Source organism: Rhodotorula paludigena (assembly GCF_050403205.1).
Source record: "Rhodotorula paludigena JCM10292 DNA, Rt_paludigena_JCM10292v1_ctg8, whole genome shotgun sequence".
Lineage (NCBI taxonomy): Eukaryota > Fungi > Basidiomycota > Microbotryomycetes > Sporidiobolales > Sporidiobolaceae > Rhodotorula > Rhodotorula paludigena.
In genome coordinates this window covers 342,821-367,068 of record NW_027481450.1, presented here as the reverse complement: position 1 = coordinate 367,068, position 24,248 = coordinate 342,821, and the positions used below count along the sequence as shown (strand labels likewise).

General features: G+C 66.7%; 9 protein-coding genes across 9 annotated transcripts; 3 read left to right on the top strand and 6 right to left on the bottom strand.

Annotated features, from left to right (window-relative positions):
* Positions 1–255: 255 nt before the first annotated feature.
* Positions 256–1,130, bottom strand: APS3 (Aps3p; the record flags this gene model as incomplete). The annotated part of the gene is made up of 5 exons (XM_076647299.1): positions 256–477; positions 552–623; positions 694–936; positions 1,001–1,050; positions 1,118–1,130. The coding sequence occupies 5 exons, from the start codon at positions 1,128–1,130 to the stop codon at positions 256–258; spliced, it is 600 nt and encodes a 199-aa protein (XP_076507226.1).
* A 174-nt stretch (positions 1,131–1,304) lies between these two features.
* JCM10292_000192 (NAD(P)-dependent alcohol dehydrogenase) lies at positions 1,305–2,574 on the top strand (the record flags this gene model as incomplete). The annotated part of the gene is made up of 2 exons (XM_076647298.1): positions 1,305–1,622; positions 1,750–2,574. 2 exons carry the CDS (start codon positions 1,305–1,307, stop codon positions 2,572–2,574), a joined length of 1,143 nt encoding a protein of 380 aa, XP_076507225.1.
* Positions 2,575–2,861: 287 nt separating this feature from the next.
* On the bottom strand, positions 2,862–5,995 carry JCM10292_000191 (uncharacterized protein; the record flags this gene model as incomplete). Its single annotated transcript, XM_076647297.1, has 2 exons — positions 2,862–4,102; positions 4,171–5,995. 2 exons carry the CDS (start codon positions 5,993–5,995, stop codon positions 2,862–2,864), a joined length of 3,066 nt encoding a protein of 1,021 aa, XP_076507224.1.
* A 676-nt stretch (positions 5,996–6,671) lies between these two features.
* Positions 6,672–10,400, bottom strand: JCM10292_000190 (uncharacterized protein; the record flags this gene model as incomplete). The annotated part of the gene is made up of 4 exons (XM_076647296.1): positions 6,672–8,542; positions 8,604–9,027; positions 9,091–9,192; positions 9,255–10,400. 4 exons carry the CDS (start codon positions 10,398–10,400, stop codon positions 6,672–6,674), a joined length of 3,543 nt encoding a protein of 1,180 aa, XP_076507223.1.
* A 799-nt stretch (positions 10,401–11,199) lies between these two features.
* On the bottom strand, positions 11,200–13,368 carry JCM10292_000189 (uncharacterized protein; the record flags this gene model as incomplete). The annotated part of the gene is made up of 4 exons (XM_076647295.1): positions 11,200–12,258; positions 12,317–12,874; positions 12,929–13,235; positions 13,295–13,368. 4 exons carry the CDS (start codon positions 13,366–13,368, stop codon positions 11,200–11,202), a joined length of 1,998 nt encoding a protein of 665 aa, XP_076507222.1.
* A 441-nt stretch (positions 13,369–13,809) lies between these two features.
* On the bottom strand, positions 13,810–15,783 carry JCM10292_000188 (uncharacterized protein; the record flags this gene model as incomplete). The annotated part of the gene is made up of 12 exons (XM_076647294.1): positions 13,810–13,884; positions 13,963–14,014; positions 14,141–14,189; positions 14,262–14,355; positions 14,438–14,580; positions 14,643–14,707; positions 14,763–14,865; positions 14,971–15,088; positions 15,149–15,207; positions 15,280–15,354; positions 15,439–15,510; positions 15,576–15,783. The coding sequence occupies 12 exons, from the start codon at positions 15,781–15,783 to the stop codon at positions 13,810–13,812; spliced, it is 1,113 nt and encodes a 370-aa protein (XP_076507221.1).
* A 448-nt stretch (positions 15,784–16,231) lies between these two features.
* JCM10292_000187 (uncharacterized protein) lies at positions 16,232–17,501 on the top strand (the record flags this gene model as incomplete). The annotated part of the gene is made up of 2 exons (XM_076647293.1): positions 16,232–16,399; positions 16,476–17,501. The coding sequence occupies 2 exons, from the start codon at positions 16,232–16,234 to the stop codon at positions 17,499–17,501; spliced, it is 1,194 nt and encodes a 397-aa protein (XP_076507220.1).
* Positions 17,502–18,056: 555 nt separating this feature from the next.
* On the top strand, positions 18,057–21,013 carry CDC48 (AAA family ATPase CDC48; the record flags this gene model as incomplete). Its single annotated transcript, XM_076647292.1, has 6 exons — positions 18,057–18,127; positions 18,239–18,375; positions 18,479–18,535; positions 18,617–19,302; positions 19,384–20,929; positions 21,006–21,013. 6 exons carry the CDS (start codon positions 18,057–18,059, stop codon positions 21,011–21,013), a joined length of 2,505 nt encoding a protein of 834 aa, XP_076507219.1.
* A 313-nt stretch (positions 21,014–21,326) lies between these two features.
* On the bottom strand, positions 21,327–24,187 carry JCM10292_000185 (uncharacterized protein; the record flags this gene model as incomplete). The annotated part of the gene is made up of 6 exons (XM_076647291.1): positions 21,327–22,164; positions 22,220–22,514; positions 22,574–23,394; positions 23,463–23,511; positions 23,579–23,615; positions 23,678–24,187. The coding sequence occupies 6 exons, from the start codon at positions 24,185–24,187 to the stop codon at positions 21,327–21,329; spliced, it is 2,550 nt and encodes an 849-aa protein (XP_076507218.1).
* Positions 24,188–24,248: the final 61 nt, after the last annotated feature.

The window sequence follows — 24,248 nt, the reverse complement described above, 5'->3', positions numbered from 1 at the left end:
TTTCTCCTTCTACCTACCTTCGCTCTTTCTCCTCGCCTGTCCGCCGGCTAGACACGCCTCTTCCTCCCTTTCTTTGCAGAGTCGCAGTCTTTCCTTAGTCACGAGTAGTGCTCACGGGTGTCGCGCAGTGTACACAGTCGTTCGCTCCAGCTTCTCTCGGCGAAGGTTGCGTGGAGAGATATCTAGTGATGACAACAAGACGACAGCAAGACCGGAACCTTGACTTCCCCGAACGCGATTCCGCGCCTTCTTGACTCATCGCCCTCTCCTCCCGAGCGCGCCGAACCCAGGCAGCCTGTCCCACTCTGTCCCACCAAGCAGCCCGCCCGCCGCGCCCGACAGGCCCGCGCCGAACCCGCCCGCGCTCTGGCTCGCCTTCTTGGCCTGCTGCTGCGCGCGGAAGGTCGCTTGCACCGAGTCGAGCGAGGTGTCGAGGACGAGACCGCCCGTGATGAGGCACGAGAGGAGCGTGTGCACCTGTGAGAGGAAGGAGTTAAGAGAGAGAGGGTCAGCGTCCTGCGCCGTCAACAAGGCGGAAAGCGCGAGCGCACTTCGTCAAAGTGGAAGATGAGGTCGAGCTCGCACACGTTCTCGAAGCACCGGTCGAGCGACTCGACAAAGACCTGCAACGCAAGCGAGTGAGGAGGTCAGCCGGGTCTGGCTCGCTCCACGAAGCGCGGTCGCTGGGCGCACCTGGATCAGGTCGAGGATGCCGAGCTCGCTCTCGCTCTGGTCCACGACGAACGCAAAGTAGAGCGTCGCGTAATGGCGGTAGATGACGCGGAGGTCCTCCTGCTCGACGTCCTCCTTCTCGCCGTGGTCGCCAAAGCCAAAGCCTGCGGGCAGCTCGACAAAGTTGCACAGCGAGTCGTCGCGCGCGCTGACGAGCGTGAAGATGCGCTGGACGATGGCGGCGCGGGTCTTGGGCGACGAGGGCTGCGAGGTGGCTTTGGCTCGTGAGCTGACGAGGCTTGTACAGGCATGTGCAGACGTAGCGCACCGAGTAGAATTTGGACAGTCGCGGCTTGCCGCTGTTGTTGAAGATGAGCACTGGCGAGTTAAACGAGCGGACGAGGTCAGTCGGGGCTCGCACGAGCTCAGCAGGGCACGGGCGGACCTGCGTGGATCATGGCCGAGCTGAGAGAGTGCTCGGCGAGCTGACTGGCACGCGCACAGACTCCCGGCAGTCAACTTCCGACCCGACCTGACGCTGACGGAGCACGGAGAGGAGTGACGATGGCGAAGGTCGCCTTTCTCTTCTTTGAACGCTTCCAGTGCTCCCAGTACCGCACAAAGCTGCTGGAATGACTTCGCCCGACGCAGCGCCGTCTTTCCGCGCGTGGACGCACTCGTCGCCGCCGTTCCCCTCGACGCTGTCGCTGCAGCAGCAGACCCCGCCAACGCCTGCGCACCTGCAGCCGCACCAGATCCTCGTAGAGGTGCACGCAGCGGCGCTCAACCCCGTCGACATACAGTTCTGCAACTTGCCCATCTTCCGCCTCCCCGCCCTCAGCTATCCTCGAGGCATCGGCAGCGACTTTGCGGGAGTGGTTCTGGCCAAGGGCAAGGATGTCAAAGACCTCGAGATAGGCGCGCAGGTCATGGGCGTGTCGATTGCTCCTGTGCGCGCAATTCCATCTCATACTCTCATCGGCCCCGCGCGGTTCTGACCTTCTCAACCCCTTCTCGCACTTGTCGTCCGCTTCTCCATCGCCCCGACATGACTCGCTACACCTTTTAACACATCAGCTCGCCGACGCCAATGGCGGAGTCCTCAGCGAGATCTCGGTCATCGACACGACCCGCGCGGCGGTGGTGCGCAAACCGCCGCACCTCAGCTGGTCTCAAGCCGCCGCCGTCCCGCTCGTCTACCTCACCGCACGGACGTGCCTCTCGGCGCCGTACTTTGTGCTGCCGCGCTCCGCGTCGGACGACCCGGTCTCGCCTGCCTCGCACCGCGTTCAGCCTGCCGTAGTTGTCCTCGGCGGGTCCTCGGCAGTCGGCCAGTACGCCATTCAGCTCGCAAAGAAGCGCCTGCACGCCAAAGTCGTCGTGACCTGCTCGGGCAAGAACGCCGACTTCGTCAAGTCACTCGGCGCAGACGAGGTTGTCGACTACACCGCCGAGGACGTCGTTGCGCGACTGCGTGCTCTCCGGCCAGACTCCGGCTACGTCACCATCATCGATTGCGTCGGCGGGCGCCAAGTTCTCGACCACGCCGCCACGCTCCTCTCTCCCCGCTCGCGCGACTATCCGCAGGGCGGCTCGTTCACGACCATCGTGGGCGACAAGACGGAGCGCTCGGCGCTGGGCGGCAGCATGCTGTACTGGTGGCATCCGAAGATGTTCCTGCGCATGGTCCGCGGATGGTATGGCCGCGGTGCGAGGTACTCGTGCATCATGCTCAAGAGCGACAAGGCGTGGCTCGGCGAGATTGGCCACGCTGTCGCCGACGAGGGATTCAAAGTGCCCATCGACAGCGAGTACGCGTTCGAGCAGGTCGAGGATGCGTACAAGCGCCTCGAGACCAGCAGGGCGACGGGCAAGATCGTCGTCAAGGTTAGGAGCGACTAGCCCTTTCGACCACACGGCCTCCTTACCTTCAGAAACGTCTGCCGGAGGGTCTTATAGAGATGAGCGATTGTCCATGGCAATGCACTACTAGACGCTAAGAGGGGCGACGGCCAGCTGCGCGATCTCGTCCAGCGAGACTGGCAGCAGCAGTGAGACGAGGGAGAACAACGAGACGCGAGACGAAACAGACAGCATACAATGATGGGAGGCAGAAATAACGTGAACCGCTGGTGAACATCAATGAGGGAGTATCGAGAAGTGGGGCGGAAGAGGAAAACGGCTCCTGCTCAGAGCGCTCCTGCCTCTTGCGCATCACCGACGCCCAAGTCGCCCTCTTCTCTCGCCGCCGGTGTGCTGACGGGCGTCGCAGCGCTCATGTGCAGCCCCGGCGTCGGCACGCGAATGGTGTCGCTGCACACGCGGCGATGGCTCGCCCTGCGCTCGCTCGGCGTCTGGCCCGCGCCGAACCGCCGCCCCGAGCTGGTCCGGCTCAGCGACGACGAGCCGCTCGCGGCGGTCGAGGTCGAGACGGCCGACTGCGGCGAGAAGACGACGGCGGGACTCGCACCGCCGCCACTGCTGCTGTTGCTGTGCGACGAGCGGCTGCTGCTCTTGAGTGCACTCGAGTTCGAGAGCGCCGGTGAGATGGGCGTCGTGACAATCGAGAGCGACTGGCGCTTTGCCGGCGATATCGGCGACGTCGTGATGATCGGCGGCGGGAGCGGCGTGGCGGGGGTCGAGCGGACAGGCGAGGCAGAGGCCGACAAGGTCGGAATGATAGAGAGGGCGGGCTTGCTCAGCGACGAGGTGCGCAGCGGTGTCGGGTGCACGAAACTATTCAGCTGCGTGCGCTGTTGCTGCGGCGGGAGCGACTGCGTGCCGGGCGGATAGAGCGCAATCGTCGGCGACACGGCCTCTTCGGCGAACGAGGTCGAGTAGCCTGACCGCGGCGGGACGGGAAGGACAAAGACGCCTTTGCCACTCTTCGACGGGTCGTGCGCATCGGAAGCCGAGATGACCGTCTCGAGCGAGCTGTGCCGATCGCGACTGAGCACGCCGTCCCGCTCGTCTTCGGCATCCTCGCCCGGGCGGACGATGCGGACCGGATGCACCGGGAGGCCGAGGCGCGCAGCCGACAGCGGCGTGCTCGTGACGGAGGACGCCTTGGTGCCTGCGCTGAACGTCGGCGAGATGAGCGGGTCGTGCAGGTCGGGCGTCGAGAGCTGCGACTCGGCCATCGAGCCCTCGGACGAGACGGGCGTTCGGGGGCTTGGCAATGGGTTGACGGTAGGGCGCGCTGGCGGGAATGCGAACGGGCTGAATCCATGCGCCGGTGTCGGTGGCGGAAGGTCATCGTCGACGGCGTGATTGACGGTGACGGGTGACCGAGTCGCACTGTGCGGATACGGAGGCTCGTCGACGTCTTCGGCGAGGTTGTCTCCTCGCAGCGTCCGCTCGTACGCGACCAGCTGGAAGACGAGCGAGAGATTCGGTCCGACCCACTCGCTCTTCTCCTTGACGAACGAGTCTATTCGGACAGGAAGTCTCGGTCAGTTCGGCGAAAGAGAAGAGTCTGAAAGGGCGCGAGCAACGCACATGTATCGTGCATCCCCGTGCATCCCGCCAGCTCTGCCGCGTCCCGCCCTTCCTCGAGCGCCTTTGCCGCCTCGCGCATGCAGTAGGCGATCACGACGGTCGCGCTCCTGCTCACGCCGCACTGGCAATGTACGAGCACGCGCTCCCCGCGCTCGCGCGCTTCGTCGAGAAAGTCGAACGCGGCCTGGAACTTGTGCGCCTCGACGAGGTCGGCTTCGTCGTGCCCCCACTTGAGCCACAGGTACTCGAGCGCGGGGCGCCCGCTGCGCGCGTTGCGCGGACAGCGGATCGCGTCGCGCGAGCGCGTGGTCGTCGCTGGCCCTTTCGAGCGCCGCGGGCGAGCGCGAGGAGCGGGCCGCCGCGCTTGAGGTGGCGACGACGACAGGCTTCGCTGCATCTCCGAGTCTAGAGGCGAAGGGAGGAAGGCACTCGGAAGGGGAGGGACGGGCGGGGCGTCGTTGATCGAAAGGGGTTGGAAGGCGGCGTGCAAATTCGGGGTCGAAGCGGTGGGGCGGATGAAGGGAGGGCGCACGGGGGGGCGAGGCGCCTGCGCCACACCAGAGGGAGAGGGTATAGGCGTTGCGGCAGCGGACGCAACAGACACAACCTGCGTTGTGGTCCGCCGCTGCAGATCTACGGTTGCTCGCGGCGGAGACGGCACAGCCGGTCGTCCAGGCGCCTCGACTGGCGTGACCTCCTGCGACGCGCCTTCGCCCTCCTCGTCCTCATCGAGATCAAGCTCGCCCAGCCAGGGGCAGTCAACCTCCTTGGCGACGTTGAGCACGAACCCGATCTTCCACTCGCGCAGGACGGCCGCGTCCTTGGCGTTCTGCTCGCTGCCGAGGAACACGCCGGGAAGAATCTCGCGCGGGCCGAGCGCGTAGGGGAACTCCTCGACCGGGCCCTCATCCGACTCTGCACCGTCGGCTGCTCGCCGCTCAACCGCGTCGCCACGCAAGAGCTGCACGACCGATGCGCCGCCCGACGGGGCATGGGCCGCGGCCGCCGCATCCGCCATCTCGTCGAGGTTGGCGGGCTGGGCAGCGGCGACGCCCGTCTTGACGAGATTGAGCCGCGGGATGGACGTGCGTCGGCGCATGCCCCGCCCGCCGCGCATCTGCTCGCGCATCTCATCGGCCTGCTGCTTGAGCATGAGGCGGCCGATGGTGCGATCGGGCGCTTCAGAGCCTTCGGGGCCGATGAAGGTCGTCAGAGAGACGGGCGACGGTGGGAGAGAGCGCGTTTCGGGGTCGAGATTGGCGCCAGAGGGGCGGAGATAGGAGGGCGTGAGGGGCGAGAGAAGCGAAGAGGACGACGCGTCGGGCCCGGAGGTCGGCAGCGACGAGTGTGGGTTGGGTGGAACGACGAGCGAGAGGCGCTTCTTGCCGAGCTTCGCGGCGCGGCGAGCTGCGAGTCCGCCGCCGTTTGCGAAGGGGGAGGGGGGCGGCTGGAACGAGGGCGCGTATGACGCGGGTGCATCTGCCACGGCCGACGTCGAGGGGACTGGCGGAGGGAAGGGCTCGGTCGGGCTCATCGAGAGCGGCGACGCGGGCGACATTGCGGGCGACGCGGGCTGGATGGTAAGCGAAGGGCGGGCCTCTCGCGGCGCACTCGTAAGCGGCGGAGGGACACGGTTGGACGCAGCGCCGAGTACGAGTCTAGGCGGGCCCTTGCGCGCCGTCTGCGCTGCCCGCTCGGCCTGTCCAGGGGCAGCAGCGCCGTCGTCGCCGTCGAGCGGACGGGCGAGCGGAGTCCGCGCTGCGCCCGCGAGCGACGCGTCGAGCGCGCCCCTCGAGGCGCTGTTCGGGCTCGCGTCGAGCTGCATCTCGCCTCGCACGCCGGAGACGCGCTGCAAGGACGCGACCGAGGCCCCAGATGCGTCTAGCGGATCTCGCGAAGCGACCGCCGGGTGTCGAGCTGCGCGGCGCGAAGGGGCGGGTCAGACTGGACACACTCGCAGCGGTGTCTGTAAGCTGGACGGACCTGCGCCAGCACTGTGCAGGGCGAGCAAGCGACGTGCGGGCGGGGTTGCCGGAACGGGGCGGGGGCAGGACGGGGCGAGCGAGGGCGGGCCGGTGCCGGCAGCGCGGTGCAGTGCAGGGTCAACGCACAGAGAGGGCGCACGCAGCGGCGCAGCGAGCAAAGCAGAGGCGCGGGGCGGTGCAGGCGGATGCGAAGAGCTGCGGGCAAAGACAAAGAGTCGCGCGCGGCGAGGGGGAAGTCGCGCGAGAGCAAGGTGTGCACACTTCGGTTGCAGAGGAGAGGGACACGGGCAGGGACACGCTGGGCTGCCCCACCCTCATCCGCGCATCGGACCGCCCGCCCACCTTGATCAGCGCGGGACGGAAATGAAGAGGCCTCGATCAGGCCCTGCCTCTCGCCGCCGTCCTATCGCGAATCAGAGATCTCGTCTACAATGCGAAAGGAGCGCGGGACGCCATCCACCGCCAGGTCCTACATGCGCACGCTCTCCTCCGCGCCGAGAGCACCAGCCCGCCGGGTCACGCCGTCGCGTTCACCGCCTTCTTCCGCTTCTTGACCCCTCCCCGCCCGTCCGACGCGTTCGTGAGCGCCACGAGCGCAGGCAGGCTCACCGTCGCAGGCCCAAGCGCCGCCTGCTCAAACAGAGCGCGCGCCTCGCTCGCGAGGATCGGCGCCCGGTCGGCGCTGCCCTTCGTCGCGGCCTCGGCGGCAGGGACGGGCGTGCCCTCGTCGACGATCTCGTTCTCCTCCTCGTCGCCGGCGCCAGGCTCGTCGCCCTCGTCACCCGTTGTCGACGGCGGCGGCGAGCTGGCCCCGTGGCCGGCCTCGTCGTCGTCGTCGAGGCCCGACATCGACAGGCCCCACCACGGCAGCTCGGCGTTGGGCCCCTGCTGCGCCGCCGCCGCGCCGCGCGCCGGCCTCCGCCCGTCGTCGAGCAGCTGCAGCGTCGCGATGCAGCGCTCGGCGAGCGCGGCGCACAGCTGCGGGTCCGGCGACGGCGCGAGAAGCGCGAGGCGCCGCACGACGCGCAGCAGCGGCTTGACGACCTGCACGTCAGGGCGCAGGCGCGCCTTGACGCTCGACGGCGCGAGGAACGCGAGGTTGTACAGCGTCATGGCGAGGTTGTGCACGTGCACGAGGCCGACGTCGAACGCGACGAGCTGGAAGTCGGCCTCAGCGAGCGGGAGGAGCTGCACCAGCGCGCGGAACAGCGACTGCAGCTCGTTCGGGTCGATCAGCCGCCCGATCACCGATCGGTTCGCGTCGAGGAGGCCGACACGCGCAAACGCAGCGAGGCCGAGGTCGAGGTACGCCGGGACCGTCGTCGGCGTGACGGGGATTGCGTGCAGCTGCGGCAGCCTCGCCGCCATGCCGGGCGTGCCAGACAGGTCGAACGCGAATGGCTCGCGGTGCGAGTGCGGGTTGCGGACGAAGAAGAGCAAGAGCTCGAGCGCCTTCTGCGCTGACGAAAGAGGGTACTGGTCGAGGCGGATCGAGGTGCCAAAGGTCGACAAGGTCTCGAGCGCGGCCTTTTTTAGTAACATCGAGTCGGCGGCCGAGACCCGCACCGGCCATCGCGACGCAGGCGAGGCATAGTCCTCGCGCCGGAGGGGCAGGCTCGCGACCCGGATGAGCAACTCGACAATGCGAGGCTCACTCCGTACCAGCTGCATGTAGTCGGGCTCGAGCGCAAAGGTGCGGAGAAGGTTAACGACGGCAACGATGACCTCCGCGCAACGCAGCGAAGACGTCAGGCCCTCCTCGGACGGGTCCGGTGGAGGAGACGGCGCGCGTGGCGGAACGAGCTCGTTCGCCTCGTGCTCGACCAACGCGAACAGCTCGCGGTACGTCGTCGGTGCTGCACTCGACCCCCAATTGCTCGCCGACGTTCCGGGCCCCTTCTTTGCGCTCGGCTGCGATGCGTGCTCGTCCTCGACGTCGCCCTCGCCATCGACGCCAAAGGCCGTGTCCTCGAGCAAGTCGAGCAGCTCCTCAACGACCTCGGGGTTCTCGACGAGCGTGAACGCGCCCTGCTCGCGGCGGCTTGCGATCGCGATCGTCGCGAGCACGTTGAGCGCGTACGACACCTCGGTCGCGAGCCGGCAGCGCAGGCTCATGACGAGGCCGTGCACGTCGACCGTCCCGAGCTCGTGCACGTTTCGGCGCGGTCGGAGCTTGTCGACGCGGTGGAAGACGGCTTCGAGGTACGGCAACTCGTACCCGCCGTGCGTGTCGACGGGGCGCGTGAGCGGTGCATACTCGATTCGGCGGCGCTTTCGGCGCAAAGGGGCAGCGGGTTCGGTTGGCTTGACATCGGTGGCGGTCTGGGCGGGAGACTGGGAGGGAAGGACAGGCGCAGGCGGTGTTGCAGTGAAGGTGCCGTCCTCAGCTGCGATCGGCACGACTGTAAGCTACCGCGCGAAGCGAACGGAAAGCCTGAAGAGGCTCACGCTTGACCGCACTCAGCAGCTCCTCGGCCTTGCCCTTGCCCTTGACGTCCTCCGCCCCCGCCGTGCCCGGCCGCACCAGCGCGGGCGATGGCGCACTGCCCGTCAAGTCGATCGTCTGTACCGGCTGCATTGCTGCAGGAGACGGCGCAATGGTCGGCGCCGGAGTCGCAGCGGCGCGACTCGCAGGGCGGGTCGCGGTCGCGGTCGATGGACGCGTGGGCTGCTGCTGCGGCGTCGACGGGCCCATCGAGCCTGCCGTGGAGGGCGGGATGGTTGATGCCGAAGCGGGAGGGGACCCGGCAGGTCCGTTGACCGCCACCGCAGAAGGCGTCGAGCCTGCTGCGCGGTTCTGCGCCTGCGCGGCCTTGAGCTGCTGCATCTGGGTCCAGTACTGCTCGAACGGGAGCAGGCTCTGCTGGTAAGCCTGCAAGGATGTATGCGTATCAGCGAGGAATGTCGACAAGTGGGCAGTGGGGACGGTACGAACCTGTTGGATCGCCTGAACGCGCGGCTCCGGCTGCTGATCGGGCGAGGGGGCGGCAAAACCGAGACCGGTGAGTACAAGACCCCATCGACGCGTAGCCGTGATCTGGGCGAAATAGAACGGGTTAGGCGGAAGATTTCAGCAGGCGGAATGAGCGAGCGCCGTACCGACTGGAACCCTCCACCCTGCGACACCGCCGCAAACAACCTCGCGAGGTCGAGCGTCCTGCCCTCCACGACGGGCGGACCAACGAAGGGCACGTTTCTCTTGGCGTGGAACTCGAGGAGCGCCTTGAGGAACATGGGATTCTGCTGCGTCTGGCCGGGCCCGCTCCTCTGCGGCGCCGCGCCAGGCTGACCGGGGCGGGCCGCTGCGGGCGGCGTAGGCACGCCGTTCGCCTGCGAGACGGCGACAGGCGGGCGCGCCGGCGTCGCAGACCCGGACCCACTCGGGGCGGGAGAGCCCGTAGCAGCCGCTGCAGCGGGCGAGCCAGGCATGCCTAACCCGAGCTGCGCCTGCTGCTGCGCGCGCGAGCGTGCCATCATCTCGCGCAGAGCGGCTTGCTGCAGCGGCGTGAGCTGCTGGAACCGCTCCTGCGTCATGCCCTGCAGCTGGATGCCGCGCAGTGCCGCCTGCAGCTCCTGGTTCGACATCGTCTGGTTCGGCGGACGCTGTTGCTGCTGCTGTTGCTGCTGGTACGTGGACGGCGTCTGCTGCTGCTGCTGCTGTGGCGCGGCGGGCTGAGGCGGAGCGGGAGTGTAGGATGGGGTGGAGAAGGCAGGATTCGAAGGAGGAGGGCGGGCGGGAGTCTGCTGGAACGGCTGCGGCGGGGTCTGCATGTACTGCTGCTGCGCCTGCTGCTGTTGTGCAAGGTTTTGGTAGGCGTTCGGAGCCGGCGACGAGCCCATAGCGGCCTGTTGCGCCGCGAGATGTTGCTGGAACAGCGCGGATGTCGAGGGAGGTTGCTGCTGCTGCTGCTGCATACCGGGGTATGCGCCGCCCGAATAGATGCCCGGAGCACCGTATGGCTGCGTTCCACTGGGCCACGAGCCCTGCTGGCCCTGCTGCTGCGTCGGAGTGCCAAACATGGCGGCGGTCGACTGGCCACCGGCGTCAAGTTGCGCGCCGCGCGGCACGGTCTGTTGGACGTACGTGCTGGCGGAGTAGGGCTGTGGGGCCTGTGCGCCGTAAGCGGACCCCGGTTGGGCGCGAGGAGGATTCGCGCCGGGTTGTTGTGCGAAGGCGCCGGCGGGGTACTGAGCCGGATCGAAGTGCTGCTGCTGCTGCGGGATGTCAGGCTGCGCCGGGTACATCTAGGGTCTGTACCAGCCTCTAGCAGCCCGGGCGAGCGCGTTTGGCGCGTCCTGCGCGAAGCCTGGTGGTTCAACGAGAGGGTCAACTCGCGACGGTCCTCGTCAGCGCGAGTGAGGGGCGGCAAAGCGAGACGCACAGTCGAGGATCTGCTGACCAGTAGAGCAAGCGCTACGCGCGCAAAGGGCAGCGTCGACTCTCGCGCACGCGTTCTCGTGCCCGCGCAGGCGCGGTTGAGACACGGACGGAGCGGGTCGCGGTGGGGGGCAGCCCAGCGAGGGGCAGGCCAGCGAGGGCGAGGGCCACGCTGAAAGATGCTCGCTGCACTCGGACTCGGCGGGCAGGAGCGCTTCCCGGCAAGCAGACGCGCGCAGAGGGGCGGTGCAGCGGCCGATCGGTGCGGCGGCAACCAGAGCGTTGCGACGGCGGGAAGGCTCGGCGGCGGCGCATCGCGGGTACGATTGTCGAGCAGTACACAGAGAAGGGGAAGTACAAGAACAGCGGAAAGGCCCGCCCCACTTTTCTCCGTCATCGCTGGCGCCTGCACTGACCCGCCGCCGCCCCGCCCGGATCGCTCTCAAACGGCTTGCTCCGCATCTCGCGTGTCCGCTGTTCCTTGCGCTCGGTATTCACCTGATTCCAGGCCTTCGTCCCGCGTGCCCCTGCCGAAGGCAGGCCGCCATCCCCTTGCCCCTGCCATGCCCCTCTTGCCTCGGTCCCTCTCCTCCTCCCGCTTCCCTCTTCCAGTCCACTTCGCAACCCTCTCCCGAGGCAAATGTGGATCACAGGGTCCCGCGTTGGCTACAGCGGCGGACTGTCTGCGTACTGCTCGAGCGCGCTCTGCCGCTCGCGGTACTTCTCCCACCGCTGCTTGCCCTGCTGGAGCAGCTCCTCCTTCCTCGCGGCCGAGGGTCTCCCCTGAGCTCCTCGCGCGTCCAGCGCCTCGGCGCCGAGTCCTGCTCCTGCTGGTCCTGGTGCTTCTGTCGTCAGAGAAGGCGACGGCGTGTCCTCGCCTGCATCCTCCGAGCCTTCCTCCCTCTCGCTCAGCTGCGCCGCGAGCATCCACACCGTCTGCGCCGCGGTCCCCTGGCCCGTCGGCAGGCCCGCCTCCTCGAGAAGCGCGCGGCAGTCCCTCGCGAGCCGGCGCGGCCACCAGTCCGGGTCTGCCGCGGTGGCCGCCCCGGGCCCCTCGAGCGAGGCGAGGAGCGCGCGCACCGACACGCTCACGGGCACGCCGCTCCCGCCGAGCGGGCCGTACCGCCCGGCGACGAGGCAGTGCCGCGCGTCGGGCACGAGCTCAATCAACTCGTGTGTGAGGAGGCGCACCTCGTCGACGAGCGCGAGCTTGGCCGACTGCGAGGTCGCGAGCCCGGCGGCGTTCGTCGAACCCGACGAGCGCGTCGACGTCGTCGATGCCGAGAGCGGGTTCTCGTCGACACTCTGCAGCGATGGTGAGGACACGGCGGCGAGCGCCGTAAGGCCGCCGGCGAGACCGCTTGGACTCGTACTCGACGCGGAGGCGTCGCTAGAAGAGCGGTCCGCCGAGCCCGAGTCGGACGACGGCGCAAAGCTCGTGATGCAGTGCTCGAGGGCGTCCACGAGCTCGAGTAAGAGCTGCACCTCGGTGTGCAAACGTCGGCCGGCAAGGGTGCTCGCGAGCGAGCGCGCGAGGCGTTTTCGCAACGGTGCAAGCGGATTTGGCGGTGTCGTAGGGGAAGTCTGGGTCGGCGTCCGAGAAGGGGCTGGGAAGGAAAAGTGTGCAAGGGTAGACTGGTAGGCGGCGACAGGACGAGCGAGGGGTTGGTGAATGACCGAGTTTGTGACGAAGCTGGGCCACTGATCCACCCGAGAGTCGGCGCTCTGTCGTCGACCGCAACATCAGTAGTGATTGCTCCGGAGGCAACGAGAAACAGCGCACCCCTCGCCGCTGCACCTGCCCCGTTGCGCCCGTCGCCTCGATCTCCCTCGCCCAGCTCTTCCTCCCGCCTCGAAGACCCTCTCCACTCTCGCTGCTGCTCACCGTCGAGGTCGCACGTTGGCGTGGTCGCGGTGGGTACGAGTGCAGCGACGACGTCTCGGAGAACGAGTACAGGCTCGCGGCGCTCGAATCGAGGTGCGCGAGCGAAGGACCCGCAGCCGCCCCACCGCCGGACGATCCAGGCCGCCTGCCTGGTCCGACGCTCTTGCGTCGCGTGGGGCTCGACGGGCGCGACTCGTGGCTCTCGCGCGTACCCTGCCGCCGGAGCAGGGGCATCGACGACGACGTCGTGCTCTTGTCGCCGATCGTGTTGATCGTATACGCGCCGAAAGACGAGACCGAGTGGCGCTTGAAGCTGAGGTGACTGTTCGGGAGCGGCGGGTAGGTGTGCGACTGAGGGGAGGAAGAGAAGGCGGACGACGTCGAGACAGCAGACCCGCGGCGGCGAAAGTCCATCTCTGGCGTGAGAGGCGGCAGTGACGACGTTTCGCTCCGAGCCTGTATCCCCAAAGGTCAACGTGGCGAGCTCGAGAAAGCGCAGGAGTCACGCACGCTGTACCCGCCCCCATCCCACCTAGACGCATCCGCAAACGGCCCTTCCTCCTCCGCCCTCGCGGCGCCCACGTCGATCCGCCTCAAGCTCGCCCTCCTCCTTGCACCTCCAGCGTCCAATCCGCTCCCGAACGCATCGGGGGCAAGCGTCGCGCGCCGGACGCGCTCCCAGCTCTCGCGCTGCGAGAGCGACTGCGGTTTCGACGGCAGGAGGGCGCTGCCGGCGGATTTGGGGCTCGGGCGGCGCGTGCGCGGGGAGCTGTAGGGTTCGTAGACGCTTGCAGAGGTCGAGGCGTGCGCGGTGAAGCTGCGTAGTGGGCAGCCGTCAGCGTGTGAAGGGGGTGGGGGCGGGGAGAGGCGACGGACCCGGCGCGCTGGTCGTCGAGCCGCCCGAGGGGCGTGCTCGTCCGCCGAGGTGGCAGCTCGTCGTCCGTCTCCATTGCCTCAGAATCTCTCGGAGGCGCTTTGGCGCAAGCGAGTGTCGTGATCAGTCGATCGAGAGAAGCAAGGTCGGCAGCAAGGCGAGCGACGCGCAGGCGCGATCGTCGCACTGAAGCAACCTCCACACAGCCGAAGCACCCTCTGCAAGCAGGAAGCAGGCCCGCTGAGGGAAAGGGACGCAGAAGAGCAACCTCCTTCTGGAACTCCGGCTCTGTTCGCTCAACCTTGCCGATGCGTCGCCTCGGCACAGATAAGCAGGGCAGCAGACGATTTATGTCTATAACAAGCACGAGTAGCACGTTCGATAACTGGTATACAAAGAATAAGAGGCCGAGAAGGCCCGAGAAACCCTCCCCTAGCCCGTCGTCCACAACGTCCGCCGCTGCCACAAGCGCACCAAACCGCACCTTCGCCCGCCCTGAGTCCGATCGCACGTGACTCTAAGAGTCGAGAGTGTCTTTGCGCTCGTGTTCGCGCTGCCAGTCGTCGATAAAGTCTTTCGAGACCTCATAGGTCTGCGCACGAGGGCCTCGGCGAGACGTCAGGTTCGTCATGCGCAGGCAAGCACCAAGCAGAAGGAAGGAGAGACGCACCGCAAAGGAGGTGGCCATGGCAGGACCGCACTTGAGCAAGTTGGGCCAGATGCTGCGCAAGACAAGGTGCGGTGAGCATGCGCGGAGTACCACTAGCGTGCGGGTGGTAGGCCCCGCCATGAACCGACTCGGCGGCGCATGTTGGGCCAAACACATCGACCAGACGGGCAGCACGCACCCTTTGTACAACCCGCGCAGGCCCTCGTTCCGAATGATGGTTGCGACGGCTGCAACACGAAGAGTGCAAGTGAGTCTCGCTTGCTCAGTCGAGAGAACGGCGAGACAGAACGGAGACGCACCGTTCCACGCGCCGGTGTACTCGTAGCCGAGCGCCTGGTCTTTCAGCCCGACCATCTGCATCCGCCTCCGCAGCAAATCGGCCGGGTACGTGAGCTGCGATTCCGCCAGCGACCTGTCAGCTCATCCTCACCACAGCGCCGCGCTGCCAAGCGCAGCCTGCGAGCACCGCACGCACCGTCTGCGAAATCGCGCCCGCGACGCCGCCGCACACGAGCTTGGCGAGCGTCCCCGGCGGCTCGTGGTGCGGGTCCCAGCTCGTTATTTGCAGTTTGAGAAGCTCGTACGCGGCAAAGTTGAAAGCGACGTAGGGCGCGACACCTATTGCGCAGCTGCGTCAGCGAGGTAATGAGGCGGCGAGAGCGGGAGAGAGGGAAACGGACCGGCGGAGGTGGGTACGAGACCGCGGTAGAGCGCCTTGACGCCGCCTTCTTCTCGCATAACTCGCCTGAAGGATCGAAACGGTCAGCACCGGTGCGCAGAGGGCTAATAACGACACGCACAAAGTCATGCCGACAATGCCGGAGCTCCGACCGTCTGTTCGCCCACCCTTCATTCCGAGCGAAGCCGACTCGACCGATAACCGTGAACGCACCAAGTCGAGAGCTGCGACAGGAGGGAGTGAGCGAGTGCGAACCGCGAGAACGGCCCAGGCAAAGCCTTGACTGTCGCAGGCTAAGAAGGTCGTCCCGAGCGAGAGCGCCGACTCACGATATGTGCTCACGACGCTGCAGATACCCGCCAGTGAGCCTGCCAGGAGCCGTCTAGGCGTGTCGATCGACCCGTCAGGCGATTGCAGCGTGCCCTTGAACAGCTCGTACGACGAGAACTGCACAACGGTGTGATCAGCTCGTACAAAATGCGGGCCGACAAGCCGGAGCGGGCGCACCTGTACTGCAGAATAGGGCGCTATCCGTAGGACGTTGATGCCGTTCCCTCGCATGTACCCTGTCGACGCACCCGAACGGGTCAGTCTGAGGCCGCGGTTGACTGCGCGCGCGTTGAGAAAGGAGCGCTCACCTCGAAACCCTTCTTCACGCCACATCTTTCTCAGCCCGTGCCATACTCCCTGGTACTGTGCCGCCGAACCCTGAACTGCGATGCGCGGAACGAGTCAAGCGTGAGCGGAAGCGTCGTGTGCCGGCTCGCAACGCCGGGGAGCTCGCCGAAGGGGCGCACCTTGGAGGATGATCTTGAGACGCTCGAGAGGCGAGACGACTGTACGAGAAGCGGCACCTGCGAGTGCGCCGGCTGCGGCAAGCGACAGGGACATTGTGAGCCCGCCGTGCTGGAACGAAGACAAGGACGTTGCGCACCAAAGAAGGCGCTGGCGGGAGGGAGCGGGATGTGTCGCCACGGCGAGTCTGGGGTCCAGCTGAGGATGTAGGACGGCGCGGCGGCGGGAGCGCGGCTTGTCGCGGCTTGCACGGGGGGCTGCAGGGCGGCAGGGAGGACGGCGCGGTGCTCGAGCTGGCTCGGCGGCGGTGCGGGTGCAGATACAGTCTGGGCGAAGGCGGCGGTCATGCTGCGCGCGCCATGCAGAGCCGCAAGAAAGAGACGGCAGCCGCGGAGCGAGCGAGCGAGGCGAGGCGATCGAGGGAAGCGAGGCGTTGCTCGACTGGCAGCAGCGGCGTCGAGCGAGTCGCAGGGAGGCGCGTGCTGCGTATCGGGCGCTGGCAGCGGTGCTCGGGCGCGGCAAGAGTGTCGGCAGGAGCGTCGAACCGAGAGGAAAGCGGCGGGGACAAGCGGGGGAAAGGCCGGGTCTCTGCGGGTCAGCGACATCGGGCTCGCTGGGACTAGGACAAAGTGCAAGTACTGTACGAGTGCGTCTCTTGAGTTGTGCGGCTGTCTCCAACTCACCAGAGTGAGTTGCTCTGGACGAGACACGGACTCCGCCTCGCATCCCTCCGCCGACGCCATCGCTCTGCTCCTCTCCCCCCGCTCCGACTCGGCAGGACCCGTGCCGGCCGAGATGAGCACCGTGCACCCGAGACCGCTGTGCCGCACCCGCCGCCGCTCGTCGTCGCTGTCGGCCATCCTCGACGACTCGTCCGCCTCGCCCTCGTCGCCCGACTCGCCCCACCGCGCACACGCACCGTGGAGCAGGTACCGTGCCACCAAGCGCACGAGGACCTCGACCGTGCGCCCCTCCTTCGCTCGCCCCGGGCCCTCGCAGCCCTCCGTGCCCGCCGCTGACCCGCGCCCTTGGCCTGCAGAGTGGGGACTCGCCCTTGCTCGCCAAGCTCGCCTCGCCGCTCAAGCAGTCGCAGCAGGCCCTCTTCCCGCCCCCGCAGGAAGAGCCAGACACGTCCTTCTGGGCTCACCCCTCGCCCTTCGCCCTCGCCCCTCCCCCTCCCGCAACCGGTGCGGCTCCCTTCTCGACCTTTGCCCTCCCCAGCCAGTCGCCGGGCACCCTCTTCTGCACCTCGGCGAGCGATTTTGCCCTCCCCTCGGTCGACTTTGCCGCGTCGCGCACCGCCCGCGCCCGCAACGCCTCGACCGAGTCGACCGCCTTCCCCTCTCACATCTCGCTGTCGTCGTCCAAGGGCTCGTTCGACGACTCGTCCTTCTCGAGCCTCGACTCGTCCCCGCCGCACTCGGTGCCCTCGGCCTCGACCTCGCCCGACTTTGCTTCGGCGCTCTTCTCGCCGTCGTCGTCGGCATCGACGACCGCTGCCGCCGCGTCGCGCCCGCCTGCCGCGCCGCCCGTCCTGCGCCGCGTCTCGTCGTGCAGCTCGCCCATGCTCTGCGACGGTTCGATGGCCGAGCTCGGCGCGGCGCCGCCCGCGCGGTGCGCCGACGCGCTCGTCGGCGAGGCAGAGCGGCTGCACCACGTCGCGTTTGAGCACCTGCGCGAGTCGACGCGCGCGCACGAGGCCGGGTTCGTCGAGCGCATGCGGAGGTGGGAGCAGGGGAGGGAGGTGCATCTGGGTTCGTCGCGGCCGCAGCCGGACGAGGGGAGCGACGCGACCGGGCTCGAGTTGGGCGACGAGGAGGACGAGATCGAGGTCATGCTCGACCTCGGCGACGATGCCCCAATCTCCCCCTCTGCGCCTCACGCTGTTGCGCCAACCTGGCAAGCCGCGCCCCTCGCACCCCCGCCGCCCGTGAGTCGCTCGGAACTCGACGAGCTCACGCGGCGGCTCTGCGCCGGCGCGTGCGAGCTCGAGGACTATGCGCTCGTGCGCGAGGTGCAGGCGCGCGCGCGGCCGCGCAGCCAGGAGGCGGCGCCTCTCGCCTGACCGCGCTCGGGTGCTCTCCCGTCTCCCTTTTCGCCCGGCCGTCGATCCTCCCGGCGTTCCGTCTCCCGCCTAATCCGCAAACGCGTCTCTCGGTTCGCATCCATCGCACAAATCACGGTCCCTCTCTCTCTCTCTCCCTGTGCTGTCCTCCCGTTGTTGCCAGACAACCTCTCTCTGTCCCTGTTGCATCTCTCTCTGCTGTGCATCCTTTCGTATGTAGATCGTCACCCTGCGTCTTCCCCTCTGTCTCTCTCTCTCTCTCTGTCTGTGTGTCCCGTTTCGACTGTCATGCTCGCTCTGTCGCAATCCAGTATGTATCGCTCGTGGCTCGTTCTCGTGCGCGGAGAGGGAGCAGCGGTAGCGGGTCAGCGGGGAGGGTGTGAGTGTCTAGAAGCACAGTCTTGGCGAGTACGGGCGCCCTCGAGTGTCGTGGAAAAGCGGGCGAGCGAGGGTTGACGCGGCCCGGGCGATGGAGCGTTCGCGCGTCCGAGTCGCTCGTCCTCGGCTCACTCGCTCTCCCACACCCTCGCCCCAGCCAGGCAGAGACCCGCAGAGATGAGCAACGACCCCTCGCGCGCCGAAAAGGTCGACGACTCGGCCACGGCCATCCTCCGTCCCAAGAAGAGGTGCGCCCTCCCCTCGCGCTCCCGCTCCCCTCGTCATCGCCTCGCCCTCGCCACGCCTCGCCCCCGCCCCGCTGGACCCTGCTGACCCCGTGACGAGCACCTGCATGACAGTCCCAACCGCCTCGTCGTCGACGAGAGCTCGAGCGACGACAACTCGGTCGCGCAGCTCAACCCCGCCACCATGGAGACGCTCCAGCTCTTCCGCGGCGACACCATCATCGTCCGCGGCAAGAAGCGCAAGGACACCGGTCAGCTCCCCTCCTCTCGCCGAGCCGTGGCCACCCACTCCCGCTCCCGCTCCCTCCCTTGCGCGAGGTCGACTCGGCTGACGCGCTCCGCTTCTCCCCACAGTGCTTATCGTGCTCTCGTCCGAGGATGTCGACGAGGGCAAGATTCAGCTGAACAAGGGTGCGTGATCGCCCGCAGCCTCTGCACCCACCCGGCCACGACGGGCTGCTGACCCACCATGTCTCGCCCCTCCCCGTGCAGTCGCGCGCAACAACCTTCGTGTCAAGCTCGGCGACATTGCGACCGTCCACGCGTGCCACGACATCAAGTACGGCAAGCGCATCCACGTCCTCCCCTTTGACGACTCGATCGAGGGCCTCACGGGCGACATCTTCAACGTCTTCCTCAAGCCCTACTTCCTCGAGGCGTACCGCCCCGTCCGCAAGGGCGACACGTTCCTCGCCAAGGGCGCGAGCCGCAGCGTCGAGTTCAAGGTCGTCGAGACCGACCCGGCCGAGTACTGCATCGTCGCGCAGGACACGGTCATCCACACCGAGGGCGAGCCCGTCAAGCGCGAGGACGAGGAGAACAACCTCGCCGACGTCGGCTACGACGACATTGGCGGCTGCCGCAAGCAGCTCGCCCAGATCCGCGAGCTCGTCGAGCTCCCGCTCCGCCACCCGCAGCTCTTCAAGTCGATCGGCATCAAGCCCCCGCGCGGCATCCTCATGTACGGCCCGCCCGGCACGGGCAAGACGCTCATGGCCCGCGCCGTCGCCAACGAGACGGGCGCCTTCTTCTTCCTCATCAACGGGCCCGAAATCATGTCCAAGATGGCCGGCGAGTCCGAGTCGAACCTGCGCAAGGCGTTCGAGGAGGCCGAGAAGAACTCGCCCGCAATCATCTTCATTGATGAGATCGACTCGATCGCGCCCAAGCGCGAGAAGGTGCGCCCCCTGCCTTGCCCTCCCTGTCCTCGCCCCTACTCACTTGACCCGCTGACTTTGCCTGTTCCCCCGCTCCTGCAGACCAACGGTGAGGTCGAGCGTCGTGTCGTCTCGCAGCTCCTCACGCTCATGGACGGCATGAAGGCGCGGTCCAACATTGTCGTCATGGCCGCGACCAACCGCCCCAACTCGATCGACCCGGCTCTCCGTCGCTTCGGCCGCTTCGACCGCGAGGTCGACATCGGCATCCCCGACGCGACCGGCCGCCTCGAGACGCTCCGCATCCACACCAAGAACATGAAGCTCGGCGACGACGTCGACCTCGAGAAGATTGCGGCCGACACGCACGGCTACGTCGGCGCCGACATTGCGTCGCTCTGCTCCGAGGCGGCGATGCAGCAGATCCGCGAAAAGATGGACCTCATCGACCTCGACGAGGACACGATCGACGCAGAGGTGCTCGACTCGCTCGGCGTCACGATGGACAACTTCCGCTTTGCGCTCGGCACGTCCAACCCCTCGGCGCTCCGCGAGACGGTCGTCGAGATCCCGACCGTCACCTGGGACGACGTCGGCGGCCTCGACAAGGTCAAGATTGAGCTCCAGGAGACGGTGCAGTACCCGGTCGAGCACCCGGAAAAGTTCCTCAAGTACGGCATGTCGCCGTCCAAGGGTGTCCTGTTCTACGGCCCGCCCGGCACGGGCAAGACGCTCCTCGCCAAGGCCATCGCGCACGAGTGCCAGGCCAACTTTATCTCGATCAAGGGCCCCGAGCTCCTCACCATGTGGTTCGGCGAGTCCGAGGCCAACGTGCGCGACGTGTTTGACAAGGCGCGCGCGGCGGCGCCCGTCGTCATGTTCTTTGACGAGCTCGACTCGATCGCCAAGGCGCGCGGCGGCGGCGCGGGCGGCGACGCGGGCGGCGCGGGCGACCGTGTGCTCAACCAGATCCTGACCGAGATGGACGGCATGAACGCCAAGAAGAACGTCTTTGTCATCGGTGCGACCAACCGCCCCGATCAGATCGACCCGGCCCTCCTCCGCCCCGGCCGCCTCGACCAGCTCATCTACATCCCGCTTCCGGACGAGGCGTCGCGCGTGTCGATCCTCAAGGCGGCGCTCAAGCGCTCGCCCGTCGCCAAGAATGTCGACCTGCAGTTCATCGCCAAGAACACGCACGGCTTCTCGGGCGCCGACCTGACCGAGGTGTGCCAGCGCGCGGCCAAGCTCGCCATCCGCGCCTCGATCGAGGCCGACATGAAGCGCGACCGCGAGCGCAAGGCGCGCATCGCCGAGCTCGGCGAGGACGCCGTCGTCAAGGCCGAGGAGGACGACGCCATGGCGGGCGCCGACGCCGCCGAGGGCGAGGACGAGGAGGACCCCGTGCCCGAGATTACTATCGACCACTTCGAAGAGGCGATGCGCTTTGCGCGCAGGAGTGTCTCGGACCAGGACATCCGGCGGTACGAGCTCTTTGCGCAGAACCTGCAGCAGAGCCGCTCGTTCGGGTCGACGTTCAAGTTCCCCGAGGGCGGCGACGCCGCGGCGGCGGGCGACGCGGGTGCAGGTGCGGGTGCGGGCTCGGGCGGTGCGGCGTTCGGGCAGCAGGATGACGAGGACGACCTCTGTACGTTGACCTCTTCTTCACTCTCCGAGAAGCTCTTCTTTCCTCTCGGTTTCGCTGACTCTGTCCCCCCTCGCAGACTCGTAAACGCTCCTCGCCCCGTCATTCGCATTTCTCTCCCACTCGCATGTCCATCCTGTCCCTCGGCACCCGGCCCTCTCTCAGCTTTGCCTCTCCCCGACTCTCGGCCGTCTCGTCTCGATCGCACCCTCTCCTGTTACATACCGTGAAACGTCGAATCTGAATCGCATAGCACGTTGCGCGGACTACCAGCTCTGTACATGAGCGGAGAAGACGTTCAGCAGATCGCTTGCACGTAAGCGACTAACGCGTCCCTTGACTTGCATCAAGCACTACACACATGACCTAGAAGGTCCGTGATCGGCACGAGTAACGGTAATCAGGGCTTGCACATGGCAACTAGCTTGTCGAGGTTGAAGCGCTTGATGTCGCCCGAGTGCCGGTCGCGGAAGCGGACAAAGTCGTCGCCGTGCTGAATGCGGCTCATCTGCTGCGTTGCGCGAATCCACCTGCGCGCGAGGTCGTCCTGCTTGAGGCTCGCGTGGCGTGAGGCAATGTTGAGCACAATCATGACGGCTTCCTCGCGCGCCGCGACCGGTGCTGCGAGAACGTCGATGGAGGCGGGCGACTGCTTGATCACGGCACCCACAGCAATGAGGGCCTTGAAGTCCCAGTCGTTCGCCTCGCGCGGAGGCGTCAGCTCGCCGAGGACGTGATACGGCTCGACGAGCTCCGGGCGGAAAGGACCTCGCTTCGACGAATAGGTCTCCTCGATTTGGCTCGCCGTGCTCTTGACGATGCGCGTCTCGCGCTCGATCGCAGCGTACGACGGCGAGACCTTGCCAACGAGCGAGTTGCGCGTCCGTGAGTAAAGCGAGCCGTCCTGGAGGAGCTGCTCGCGCCGTCTGCGTGAGCTGGGCGAGTCGGTACGCTCCGTCTCGCAGTAGGCGCACTTGCACCCGTCGGCGAAGTGTGAGCTCAGCATTTCGGTGCGCTCTTTGGGATGGACGTTGACAGGGGCGTAGGAGATGAAGGTCTCCTCGCCAGCCTTGATCGGTGCCCGCGCCCGGATGACCTGCACGTCGCCGAAGCAGCGCCACATCGCAGATGGCTCGCACGAGTGATTGAACATTGACGCGCCGAGGAAGAGACCCGACCCGTCGAGGCCCATCATCTTGGCTGTCTTGTCACCGAAATCGGTCTTGCCAAGGCCGAAGCTGCGCAACAAATAGAAATCAGCTGTGTCAGCGCGACTTTGCAAGAGCGACGCACGAGTTGGTCGATACGATCTCCTCGATGCGATTGATATCGGCATAGACTGGCGCAGTCGGGGTGTCGAGCGGTCGGTCCTGAAGCGGCGGAAAGGCGACCGAGCCGGTTGGCGGGTAGTTCGGCTCGCCGTGAAGAGCGTACAAGCGCGCGCCGAGTGCCGGGTCATCCTTGAGCTTGGCGGCGACGGCAGTGATGAGCCCAAGCTTCGAGGGATCGCTGACAGTGTTTGTCCGGAAGTTGAAGCTGAGGATAGTGCGCGTCTTCGAGCCACGGCCGACAGCGAACGCTTTCTCCACTGTAAGATTGGCGTGTCAGTGCGAGTGGCGACGGCACGGACAGGAATCGGCATCTCACCCAGAAGAAGCTCGCCAGCCTGGATGTCACGCGTGGCCACGACGCCTCGCCCACCGCCTCGACTAGCTATTGGGGCAACCTCGATGGGACCAAAGAAGTCGCCGACGATGGGCCCGTGACCGTTCGAGCCGTCCTCCTTGTACGTCCAGCCCTCGATGGCCGTCCAGTCGTAATCGCCCGTCTTCGACTCGCGCAACATCCGATCGACGCGGTCGCGCCCCTGCTCGGCTGCTTCGGCTTTGTCCATGATGATCGTCGTGCGCCGGTACTCCTCGCGGGCGCGTGTGAGCAGTCGCATTCCCTCGAGTGCCGTGGCACGGCGAGACATAGCCTTCATGGCAGCCGTCGGAGCAGCCGAGACATCGTTGGCGATGTAGTCGAGGACAGCCGAGGCGTCATGATACGCCGACGCCCAGTTGCGGAGGTTCAGGTTGGCCTGGCAGCGATTGGCGAAGAGGACGAGGCGCACTTCGTCGCTTGCATCCTTCTGTGCGAGACCGTCCGTGTACGCCTGAACAGCGAGAAGATTCTTCTTCTCGCCGAAAAACTTGTTCCCCAGCGCCTTGTAGTCACGCTTGGGTGGGATGGGCGTGTAGGGCGCCTTGGTCGCCCACGTTACGCCATTGAGTAGGGGCGCGTCGGTCCGAAGGAGCTCCCAGTCGGTCGGGGATTCGACCCGCACGAGATACGACGTGGCGTTCTGGTTCGGCTTAGAGGTCGGCTCGCGGATGAGGAGGATGCCGCCGAGGGGAAAGAGCGTGTCGAGGTCCTGGCCGGTTCTGATAGCCGGCAAGTCAAGGTTGTACAGGCTGACATGCTCTCTGCACGTTTAGCACACACACATTTCTCAGTACTGTGCGTTGAGCCTGAGAGGATGCGAGACACGCACGCTCGGCCGTCCTGGTCCTCGACGACGACCGTCATGCCGAGAATGTACGCTGACGGAAGGAGAGCGCATTTGAGTCGGGAATCCGCCAGTGTTGCGCGAGGGAAAATTTCACGTACTTGGACCCGAGATGATGCGAAAAAGCAGATAATTTCCCTGCGTTGAAGAGAGGATCAGGACGAAGCACATAGTGACGGGAGAGCAGCTTTGCGAGGGACCTTGTGCGTCTTGGTCGCCTGCATGTCCTCAAAGAAGGCATCAGCACCTAGAGAACCGTCCGAGACAAGGACACGGGTCGGCATACTCGGCTCGAGCTCCTCAACGGGCTTCAGACAGGAGCTTTTGTCGAGTCCCGTAAACGTCCACAGGGCTTGGTATTGTCCGTGGACGCTGCTCAAGCGCTGTCCGCTCGCAAAGCGCATCTGTTCCGCCATGGCGAGGATTTCCCTGCGGTTGGAAGCGGGCGGGAAGCGCAGCGGAGCATGCTTCTCGCGTTGGTATGCAGCACGAGCAGCTTCGACGTGCGCGACCATGTGATCGGCCTTCTCGCCGGCCGGCATCGTCGGCGCGCTCATCGCGATGCGTTCGCTCGACTGCTTCGCGTCGCTCATCATCTCGACAAGCTCGCGCAGCGCCTCAGGATCACGCCGTACGCGATCGATCTCCGCCTGAGGCACGCCTGTACTCTGCGCTAGGCGCAGGAACGACTCGACGTCCGCCGCATTCATGAAGTGCGGACGAGACAGAAGAGAGGGCGCGAAGAACTGATGAGGAGAAGAAGAAAGGGAG